This window comes from Amblyomma americanum, chromosome 9 (genome assembly GCF_052857255.1).
Source record: "Amblyomma americanum isolate KBUSLIRL-KWMA chromosome 9, ASM5285725v1, whole genome shotgun sequence".
NCBI lineage: Eukaryota > Metazoa > Arthropoda > Arachnida > Ixodida > Ixodidae > Amblyomma > Amblyomma americanum.
In genome coordinates, this window is record NC_135505.1 from 17,983,644 (window position 1) to 17,995,909 (window position 12,266).

The following is a 12,266-nucleotide window of genomic DNA, read 5'->3' on the forward strand; positions in this document are numbered from 1 at the left end:
TATATATGGTAGCAGCATATGTCACCCGCCGCGGTGGCTCAGTGGTTAGGGCGCTCGACTACTGATCCGGAGTTCCCGGGTTCGAACCCGACCGCGGCGGCTGCGTTTTTATGGAGGAAAAACACTAAGGCGCCCGTGTGCTGTGCGATGTCAGTGCACGTTAAAGATCCCCAGGTGGTGGAAATTATTCCGGAGCCCCCCACTACGGCACCTCCTTCTTCCTTTCCTCTTTCACTCCCTCCCTTATCCCTTCTCTTACGGCGCGGTTCAGGTGTCCAACGATATATGAGACAGATACTGCGCCATTTCCTTTCCCCAAAAAACCAATTATTAATTATTATGCCCCAATGTATCAACTCGGGCTCAGGCAGCGGCTAGTAAAATAAGAGAATAATCCATGGGGTCCAGTACATTCAGTCATTTAATTTATTTATTTATTGTGAGGTGCCCACTTATAGCCACACGCCTCCTAGAGTGGTGCACTCAGAACAGTTAAAGAAAAAAGAGAAATGAAAACAGAGCATTACGGCGGTATCAAGCGCTAATATGACAACATGCAAACACCACCAAATATTATGTAACCGCTGCTCCGTCCATTTCAGCTTCTAGTGATTTCTCCCAGGGGCATATAACCGCAAGCAACTGAATTTTCAGAAGGGTTCTTGCTCTTATTCTTATCTTAACTTCTTTGCTCTTCAAGCAAATCCAAGAGATCAGAGCAGTTTTTCTTTTTCTCAATGTGTAATCTTTTCTTTGTATAAACAATTTCTAGCAGTAAATATGCTTTTGATGCTTGTGCATTGTTGTTTTCTATGTAAATGTCCAGCTTTCTCGGTCAAAAATGTTGAAAATTGAAATACTGTAAGACACCGTTGTGAAAACATTGAAGGTAACTTCCATTACTCAGATATGTAGCAAAATCTTTCTTCAAAAGTGTGTCTATGGTTTCGTTTATGAGGGATTAACGTCCCAAAGCAACTCAGGCTACGAGGGACGCCGTAGTGAAGGGCTCCAGAAATTTCGACCACCTGGGGTTCTTTAACGTGCACTGACATCGCACAGTACACGAGCCTCCAGAATTTCGCCTCCATCGAAATTCGACCGCCGCGGCCGGGATTGAACCCGCGTCTTTCGGGCCAGCAGTCGAGCACCATAACCACTCAGCCACCGCGGCGGCCTAAGTGTGTGTGTCTATCGTTCGCATCGAACAGCGCCATTGAAAACCAATGAGGAGCGCTTTTGACGGTAGCAAAAACGTTAATAGAGAAAAATACAAGACTGCCGTCGGGTGGTCTGCGTACATAATGATTGTTATAGTGAAATCTTTCATTATATGCAAAAATTGCGTTCATAAACAATTTATTGCTAAAAATTCTTTTGTCCAAATTGCTGGGTATGACAACTTGTATATGTATTATTACATTTTTTTAAATATTCTATTCAGGTATACTTAGGTTTCACGTGATATATTTAATATATGCTTGTCTGTGTTTTGTGTGCACTAGAGGCGTGTGCTGCTGTGTGCATAAGGGATCCAAGGCCTAGTCAGGCCTACAGCCTTTTGCTTTGGCTTCCCATTTCTTATTGAAAGAAATAAAGATCAATTCCAACTTGAATATCAAGACCACAGTAACTTCATGGCAGCAATAAATAATTGATAATTTCTAAGAACAATGCACAGTCGAAGGAGTATAACACTGACATATTTTTTTACCCCGCCCCTATTTCGTTGTCACCATGGCTTTCAAAACTTTCAGCATTATAAATTTATGCCGGCGGCAACCGCTCAATAAGGCGACAGTGCGTTAGAAACAGAGAACACAGCAAACACTCCGTTTTTAAAGAATACCACATTTTATTCTGTATGCATCTTGAGAAGCTCGCGCTGGTACAGGCCAAAGTGTAAGAAAGGAAATCATCGACGTCATCGTTCTGATATACTCCAATAACTTGATATATTCCGCAAAGAAGCAGGCATTAGTGTACTGTAACTATGTCCTATATGCCATTCCACAGCGCAACGAACGGGACGTAGATGAACGACACAGGCAGGCACACAACATCCCGTTCATTGCGCTCTAGTCATAGGATATCGAAACCAACTCGCCCAACAACTTACCTATATTGCATGGTCGCATCCGCGATATCAAACGCAGCAGCTTACCGCTATGTCCAAACCCACGCAGTGCCAAATATATGCCATTCCCTCGCGCTAATTGATAGGGCGTTGTCTACAATAACTGGAATATCCTGATGAGAAAGCTCGCTTATGAAGCACGTGGAACGCGACATGGACATATTGGTATAAATCCTGTCTCTTCGTAGCAGTCGTTATGACGCGAGAAGCCTTGAGCAACCGTTTGCGCATCTATTGCACCGTGTCCATTATCCAAAACTTGCATCGAAGGAAGCTCCCTCTGGTGGTGGCACCGCACGTCACAGCTTGTTTCTGGAGCCATTCAAGCTCTGCACAATCAGGGACAGCCGGTCCAGGCTTGACACAGCACCAGGAAGGTCGCACGACTCGTGGCCTGCGAGGGTGAGAGGGAATTTTAAACGGACGCTGGAGAGGAGACAGCGTTCTGCTGCATTCTAACGCTCGAGATTTTGTTGCTGCATGTAAAAATTAATGACGTGAGCTGGAGGGAAAAAATTATTTGTCACGACGTTAAACGCAGCTGTTTTCAGTTGAGGAGAATACTTCCTATGTGAAAAAGAATTCATGGCAGACATAGGTTTCGCGCGGAAGCGGTCCTGAACAGCAGTGAATTTAAGCTTATAAACTGTGATCCTTTTAAGGATGGTAAAAATGGATTCAATAAACTCTGTTAGCGAAAAGTGTCGGGATAGCGTAAGACAGTCTTCCATGTTTTTTTGGCGAGCCTGTGGCTCTTGCACCCCATTTATTTTTCAAGAAAGCAAAGCTTAAAGGTCCTGTTCGGCGGGAAACACGGCGTCGGCGTCATTGTCACTGGAAACTCCTGATTGGACGAGAGGATAGTTACGTATGAAGCAGTTTCGCTGAAACAAAAACAGGTGGTCAAGCAACACTGAACCGCTGCGCTTTGGGCCGGGTGTCGAGCACGCGACATTCGCTCAGTGAGATAAATGGAGCCCTTGGACGAGCACAACCCACCGCAAAGTAGGAGAATTACATTACAGGCACACTTATGTTTAGGGCCACTTATCAACGTCACCACTTAACATGGACGATGATGTGTACAACAGAACTGGCCCGCCGCGGTGACTTAGTGGTTATACCGCTCGGCTGCTGACCCGAATGACGCGGGTTCGATCCCGGCCGCGGCAGTTGAATTTCGATGGAGGCACAATTCTAAAGGCCCGTGTTCTGTGCAATCTCAGTGCACGTTAAAGAACACCAGGTGGTCGAAATTTCCGGAGGCCCTCACTATACGGCGTCCCTCAGAGCCTGGGTCGTTTTGGGACATTAAACCCCGATAAATCAAACCGTATAAATGAACTATGTGATGGCAACGATCGTGTCTGTTGGTGCGCCAGGGGACCCCAAGCGACCGCAAGGACCTGTAAACGTTATTGCTTGAGACTATTCAGGTCACCTTAAGTGCCCCCAAATACTTTTTCCGCCTAATGTGCTTCTTGCGCTGCAGTTGTGTCTCAAGAATGCAACTAATCCGTCCAAAAGCTCGTTCTACTCAGAACAACTGCGTCCAGATTTTGGCACTTAGTAAGCTTCGCTTCTATAGAAATTTCCCGGCATGTTGGTTGGGCGGTAGCAAAATACGTGTCTTTTGCTGAAAAAAAAATTGAATTTAAAAATCTCCTCGCCTCTCTATTCAAGCTCGTGACGTCTTCCCCAAAAAGGAGGGTGCGGTCGCACTGTTGAAAAGAATGGCAGTGCAGCCTGGGATCCTCGTGAAATGGGCCGCCGATAGCGACACCCGTAATTATGTGACACCATACTATGTCCCATTAGCACAAAATCCGGTGTCGACCGTTCATCGTCCATGTCACAAAATTTGGAGGATGTCAGAACGCTGGTGTAAGATGTAACAAGACATCTAAACGAACAGTGTAGACATGACTGATGAAACGTAACGTATGAAAGTAATGACTCATAATCATTGTCCAACGTAGCATGAGTTACACTTTGCATGTAACGTAATGTCAGAAGCCTAGAGCTTGTACAGAAGTATGCACATTTTTTATTTATTTTCAGATCCTGCAGACCATACATACACTTTTTTCAAGCAGGAGGGTAATATGGTACAAAATGTGAATTCATACTTAACAAGCATTGGACAATGCAAAAATAAGAAAGCGCGTACAAGTCATTGGAGAGGCAGAGCAAAAAAAGAAGAAATTTCATAATAGTCGAACTGCACTCAACCGCCCAAGTGTTGAAGCTGCAATTATTTGACAATGTCGCTTGCTAAAAAAGTATGTGAAGGCAAGGAATCCCACTCGCTAAAATCAGAGCCAATGAGTGAGGGCACGTGCGTCTTGTCCTTTATACGAGACAGATTAACACAGAGCAACGGAACTAGGACCCGATAGAAGAAACACGAAACACAAGACGGGAGCTATTTCTACCAAATTGTCCTGGAGGACACATCTGAGGCAGTCCTGGTACAACCTTACTTGTCGCCAGTACTCAGACTTCAGGACCTTGCCGACGCGTCGTGCGAGGCCCCAGGAAGGCGCCAGTGCCACAAACAATTAAGGCCTGAAGCTCTAGCGGGGTTATTCTTCTCTTGAGGCAGAACGAGAGCACTCTCGACTGGCAGGCGGCGACAGCAAGCAGGATGATCAGGGCTATGGAAGAATCGTGCTTAGGTCAGAAAGAATTCAAAGCGCTACAGACGGGACAAGGTGAAAAAGGGAAAAAGGTCGGTGACAGAAAAAAGAGCCTAATGTAGGAGAAGTGCGCTCTAAGAGGATTCTGGTGTAGGCTAGTTGGGTCATATTTTCTAGGAAACAGTAACACTGCGCAACGGAATGAGGACAAGATAGAAGAAACACGTAGCAAATAACGCGCGCTGCGTCGTTCCGTCGCGCTGTGTTAATTTGTTTCGTACGAAGTATGAACCAACAAGCCCACACCAGAATCATCTTAGAATTTCTTGTCCTCTTGATAAAATGAGTATTTAAGCAACCTGGCAGGCTTACCTTCCGACTATCTGAGAGGCGGTTGTACAAAAATGCTATCCGACCGAGTACCAGATGAGATTCGCGAGTCTATGCTATGCTGCTGCATCAATAATGAAGCAGAATCCAGTCTTTTATATTTGCTAAAGATGCACCAAACAGCTTTTTTTTTAACTCGCTCAAGCTGCAATATATCCTTCTTACTGCGCGGGTTACATAAGAAGGCTGAATTTTCAACTTTGTCTCTGACGCACGAATTGTTGGCTAAAAGCTTCCTAAGAGCTTAAGAGCAAATGGCGGATATTTGAGAAGACCAAGTTAGCTTATCAGTAAGCGTGACCCCTAAGGTATTTATACGTGTCTACTTCTAACTGTTGCCAAGTGAATAAGAAAAGGTGCTGAATGCTTTCTTCGTGCTAACTCGCGCAGAAATGTTTTCTTTGTATCAATGTGTATTCCTCAACTTACACACCACTCAACAATAGCCTTAAAGAAAGAAAAAGGAATGCGGTCGCTCACCATGTCATGAAATTCAAAGACGTTTCGGAACCTCGTACGGGTTCCTTGATCACTGAGCGGTACAAGAGGTTGTCGCGACTTATATACGTAACACGTGGCGCAAGGAGCGTGCGTAGATGGGTGGCATGGTTCCTTACACCCGGTTCATGGTAGCTGGTGTCGATTGGATGATTAGAGATTCCATCAGCCGCCGAGATGACACGTTCCTTCCCTTCGCGATGACAGTGGCGTGGTCCCAGTCAGTCGTATGAGTATGCTCTTGCACATGCTCGGCAATGGCGTTCGTCGTGTGATTATTATTTCTTACGTCACGCTTGTGGTCGTTAAGCCTTCTGGGGAACTTTCCTGTTTCGCCAACGTAAACCTGGGGTCAATCAGCACATGGGATCTGGTAGATGACACCTGGAAACGCTTTAATCGGCAATCTGTCTTTCACGTTCACGAGCTGGTTACGGAGCTTGCTGGTAGGGATTTGGGCAATGCGAATGTCATATTTTGAAAACACGCGCGATAGTGCCTCGCTGATTCCCTGCACGTAAGGAATGGCAGCACATGTCTGGAATGTCTTGTTGCTTTCTGTTTCCGGTTGTAAGATCCGCTCTGAGTATTGAAGACTAAGCGACTAGGGTAACCGTTATTGTTTTGAGTGGGCACGGCGAAAGCGCTTGGCGCAGGTCGTTCACCATGCGCCTCATCTTCTTTGTACAGGCTCTGTTGCTGTCAGCGCAAGGTTTATCGCCTGCAACCACGCTAACGCCGGTATCGACAACACCAAGCGTCAGCAATTAAGCTCGGATACTCAACGTCATACTCGTGACGTCACCGGCCATTACCCCTTTAAAGACTGTCCCGCACCCGAGGATCTTCAGTGGGCACGACGAAAGCGCTTGGCGCAGGTCGTTCACCATGCGCCTCATCTTCTTTGTGCAGGTTGGTCACAACTGTTCGTTTCGTAGTGACAATAGGTTTTTAGTTGTTCTGCCGTGCCCTCAACTTTGTATAAGTATAGCCTATGATTGTTTTTGCTCCTGCAAACTGATGTTGTGTGGCGATGTTGAGGAAAATCCTGGGCCAACAGTTGAAGAAATGTTTCAATCCTTGATAGAAGGACAACAGGCAATAAGAAATGATATCGCGGACTTGAAAATGCGCCTTGAAAATACAGAAAAAGCGGTCGATTGTTTTGACAAGCGTTTGACTCATTTGGAAGAAGACGTACAAGAAAATACGAGCACAGCTGCTACCTTGGTCACAACTGTAGGTAAAATGGAAGAGATACTAAAATCACAGAAAGCCAAGATGATCGACCTAGAAGATCGAAATAGGCGATCAAATCTGATAGTTTTTGGCGTTCCGGAAATTCCCAACGAAACTTTGTCGCTCTTACGTGACAAGCTTTTAAACGACGTCTTTCTGAATAAATTGGGCTTGAGATGTTCGTCGGTGGCAAGAATACATAGGCTTGGGAGAAGTTCAGATGGCAAGCCGATTATCGTGTATTTCCAGGACTACACGGAAAAACATTCAGTCATGCAGAACGCATTTAAGCTAAAAGGTTCAAACATTTCTATTCAGAATGATTACTGCGCTGACACGCGGCGCAAACGCAAACTACTTTGGACTAGTGCGAAGGCAGACAAAGATAGCGGAAAAAAGGTTCAGCTGATTCACGATAAGCTGCGAATTGATGACCAGTATTTTTCTTGGGATGATGCCTCCAACTCCCATAAACAGATTTCTGGAACTGATAGTACACCGAGCCGCAAACAAAATTCTAGAACGAACAGCTCAACGTCCAAAAGCTAGCTTTTGCAGGCGCACCAGCTCCGGCTTCTCTCATTCAGTGCCAGAAGTATTGTAAATAAAACAGATAAGCTGGAAGATTTGCTTTTGTTATATGACCCCCATGTCTGCATCATTTCGGAAACTTGGTTGCACGAAGCCATTCGCGACGACGAAATAGTTCCGCCGAACTATCATCTGTACAGAAAAGACAGGGGTTCTCGCGGTGGCGGTATTGCAGTCATAACAAAATCCAGTGTTCATGTAACAGTTGCAGATCAAATCAAGGAACACGAAAGTTTACTCTTGAAAGTATCTATCTGGGGAATGTCGTTTTTTTTTGTGCTCTGTATATCGGGCCCCAGGGGCTGATGACTCTTTTATGCATCAGTTGTATGATCATCTTCTGAAACTAAAGGGAAAAAACTTAATAATAGCAGGTGACTTTAATCTACCGTGTCTAAACTGGAATCGTTTAAACTATCGTTCATCGGTTTCTGGTGGCTTGGCGGTAGATATTATGTTCAGCCTGGGCCTCCAGCAGGCTGTGTATAGTGATACCCGTGGAAATAATATTCTCGATCTTCTATTCCTGAGCGAAGTATTTTCTGATCGAACAACAACGGTCGAGCCTGGCATATCAGATCACAAGCTGATATCTTTTTGCTGGAAAGTTCCTGCGCAGAAGCACCAAAATCATAGAACAGTTAAAACAATTAGAGATTTCACTAAGGCAGATGATGTTGCGATTATAGATTATTTAGACACACAACTTGATATAATCGAAAATAATGTTGAACTTTCATGGCAATGTTTTGAGGAGACTGTAAAGTACTGTACGGAGCACTTTGTCCCTTTAAAAGTAGTTCGAAAACAGCGCCTAAATTCTTGGATAAACCGAGATATTATTCAGACCAAGCGTAAAATAAAAAGGCTGAGAAAGAGGAACAAAGCGACAACCCCGCAGATTACGCAGCTGAAACAAGACTTACTACGAAAGGTAAATTCGGCTAGAGATGAGTTCTACAGCTTGAATCTTGAAGAATTTATTTCTAGCGATCCTAAAAAGTTCCGGCTGCATCTAAGCCAGAGAAAACAACAGATACAAAGCATTAACGTCAACGGAATTGAAATAGAGGATGCGCACTGCATTGCTGAATACTTCAATGTATATTTTCAAAGTGTGTTTACAGAATGTGATCAGTGTGAACTTTCCAGTACAAGTAGCCCATCGGTAGATAATATTTTAATCACTCGCGAAGGTGTCCTGGCATTGCTTCTAAATATAAATACTAAGAAGTCAGCTGGGCCTGATAACATTCCTAATGCTTTCTTGAGGCGATATTCTGAGCAATTATCTGAATTTATTTCTAATCTTTTTCAGTTATCCTTAAAATTAGGTGCAATACCATCAGTCTGGAGTAAAGCACGTGTTGTGTCGGTACACAAGAAAGGAGACCGCCAAACTGTTTCAAATTACCGTCCTATATCTATTACTAGCCCGTGTTGTAAGCTATTGGAACATATTGTCGCTGGTTTTATACAAGAGTTTTTGAAAGATCATAGCATACTATCACCTTTTCAGCATGGTTTCAGGAAAGGACTCTCCACTGTAACAACTCGTAACAACCGTACATGAGCTATCCCGCATATTTGATTTATCTGGACAAATAGATGTGCTCTTTCTGGACTTCAGCAAAGATTTTGATAAAGTTCCCCATGCAAAGCTATTACATAAATTAGATAAAATTGGACTCCCATTTGGTATCATACAGTGGATATGTGCTTATCTCAAAAACAGAGGACAGTTTGTTGATATTAGGAATTGTACTTCCAGTGCTCGTCACGTCACCTCAGGAGTCCCTCAGGGCAGTGTGCTAGGACCATTGTTATTTTTAATTTATGTTAATGACTTGATTGATGTTATTCCTGGTAATGTGTCCATTCGGTTATACGCGGATGATTGTGTTATCTTCAAGGAAATTGTGTCCTATGATGATCATTATGTGTTGCAAAGATGCCTTGCTGAAATCACTGACTGGTGTTCCAATTGGGGAATGGAGCTCAATGCGGAAAAAACTGTACTTTTACGCGCAACAACAAAAAAATCTGCTAGCATTTTTCCGTACCAACTTGGAAATAGAACTGTTCTCGAAGTCGACAAATACAAATACCTTGGCGTTACCCTCAACAATAAGCTTACATGGTCAACTCATATCTCGGATGTTTGCTCAGCTGCGCTAAAAAAATTGTGGTTCATAAAAAGAAAGCTTAAAAACGCGCCTGTAAGGACTAAAATGTTAGCCTACAATGCAATAGTGAGGTCAAAGTTAGAATATGCTTCCGAACTCTGGGACCCGCATACCATGAAAGACACAAAATAACTTAAGCGAGTACAGAGAAAAGCAGTGAGATTTATTTACCGGAAATATGCCAGGAAGGATTCGCCGTCCTCAATAATGTTACAAAATAGAATACAGAGACTCGAAATACGCAGAAAAATTAATCGTCTTGTACTACTACATAACACTCTTTCTGGAAAAAATAATATGACGCTACCAGCTTCCGTATGTCGGCCTTCTACGAGGAGAACACGACACAGTCATGAGAGAGAGAGAGAGACTCTTTAATGAAGAAACAGAGAATTTAGCCGGCGTTTCAATATCCCTGGCATGCTACTCTGCGTAGGGAGGGGAATTTGGGAGATAAAGACTGAAGGAGAGCAGCGTGGAAGAGGTGGAAAAAAAAAGAAAAAAAAAACGAAGAAACAGTCATGAGTATTTGCTTGCACCGATCTTCGCGAAAACAAACGCTTACAGGTACAGTTTTTTCCCTCGAACGGTGAACGATTGGAATTCACTTCCCATTAGTGTATTTCGGTCTAACGACTTCATGCCTGCATTGCAAAATCATTTTTGTGCAAGTTAACGATGTTGACGTTATCATTTGTGCTTCTTTTAGTGCATTATGTTCATTTCATGTTGCATTGTATACGCTTTTCTGTGTTTTCTTGTTTGTGATATGCCCCTCCTGCTTGGGCCAAAGTATTGGCCTGCAGTATTACTAAATAAATAAATAAATAAATAGTCAGTTATCGGTGAATCGTCCTCACCTCGTTTTTATTGAATTTTTATCTGAGCATATGCGTACTGCACGTGTTATTAAGGACGATACCACCGACGTCTTGTGGCCAGCCGGATGACAACACATAAAATTGAGGTAGCGACCTGTATGCGTAGGCTTCCTATAGACCGAGAAGGTGAGGGCGCCCTCATCCTCGCGAACCAGTACATGCAGGAATGGCAAAGAGTCGTCTTTATCAAGTTCAAGTTCAAAATCAAGTGGCGAAACAGGAAAGTTCCCCAGAAGGCTTAACGACCACAAGCGTGACGTAAGAAATAATAATCACACGACGAACGCCATTGCCGAGCATGTGCAAGAGCATACTCATACGACTGACTGGGACCACGCCACTGTCATCGCGAAGGAAAGGACCGTGTCATCTCGGCGGCTGATGGAATCTCTAATCATCCAATCGACACCAGCTACCATGAACCGGGTGCAAGGAACCATGCCACCCATCTACGCACGCTCCTTGCGCCACGTGTTACGTATAAAAGTCGCGACAATTTCTTGTCCCGCTCAGTGATCAAGGAACCCGTACGAGGTTCCGAAACGTCTTTGAATTTCATGCCATGGTCAGTGACCGCATTCCTTTTTCTTTAATACAATGCCTGACCAGACGAACTTTCGTCGAACCATTAATTATGTCAACAATAGCCTACAGCTATGCTGCATGTCTATCACGAATTGCCATGCCTCGTAGCCATAGTTACGTCTTATGACTCAGTCACTCTGCAAAGTAGCAAGACTCAGCACGTTACAGCTTCCGCATTCCCATGCATTAGCAATCGGAAGCGTCTCTGCCGAATTTTGTCGTGTTTTCATCTTGACGACTGGAAATGACGCAGGTTTGGGTGCCACGCACCTGAGATATAGTGCGTTTGCTTTCCTTTTATTTCGTGAAAAACCTTATTATGTGTAAATGTTTCATGAATTTTTTTGCGTCAATTAACCAAAAATATAGTACCTGTTTTATCATAAGCCCTAGCCTACCCTTGTTGCCTCGGTTTTGGTTTGTTTCGCGGGTCTCTCGGAATTTATGTATGAAAGAGAGGAAGGAATTGCGTCACAACAAAGTAGATGTAAGCACGAAACGCATTAACAAAGCTTGTAACGCATTCTATGCCTTCTTTGGCCTAGAACGGCCATGTTTTTGAATTGATCATTTCATATATTTCAGCCTCCGTGTCGCCCAGCTGGCATGATTCCGTCCTCAGGGCCAAGCGTTGGGCGACGGAGCACGGGGTAAAGAAGCCCTGAGTACGGGTTTCCAACAGCTGCAACTGTCCAACAAAGCCGCAGAATTTTTCCGCTTGCAATATCGCGGGCCTTGCACACGAGTGTCGTCCCACAGCCAGACATTTCATTCTTAAAGGTGCACTGACCATCCTCTGGCCGAAAATATTTTCTACCTCTCTGGTAGCGGCCACAAATTTTATTTTTCAAAAGAGTCATTAATAGCCTAGATAGCCATCGCAATCAAGCTACTTCGCCATGCTCCTTTCCTTCCGTTCCCTACCCGACATTTTTCTCTCTCGCGCCTGGTCGAGTAGGCTCCGCAAGGGAAATTCCCGCTTTCTCCTCCGATGTAAGCGGGAGGCGTGGTGTCTGGTGGACTATGTCACATGTCTACGTCATGGCCTCGCTTTGAAAAGAATTATTTTCTTGCTTTTTTCTACCCTGTATGTTGCTATGACAATGACTAGGTTTCATGT

General features: G+C 44.2%; 1 protein-coding gene across 1 annotated transcript in view; it reads right to left on the minus strand.

Moving 5' to 3' along the window:
* Positions 1–1,853: 1,853 nt before the first annotated feature.
* nau (myogenic-determination protein nautilus) overlaps positions 1,854–12,266 on the minus strand; it is a 240,917-nt gene continuing 230,504 nt past the window's right edge. Inside the window, exon 5 of the mRNA XM_077637212.1 lies at positions 1,854–2,531. Within this exon, the coding sequence (XP_077493338.1) occupies positions 2,437–2,531 (95 nt within the window). The 3' untranslated portion in view covers positions 1,854–2,436. The remainder of the gene's footprint in view (positions 2,532–12,266) is intronic.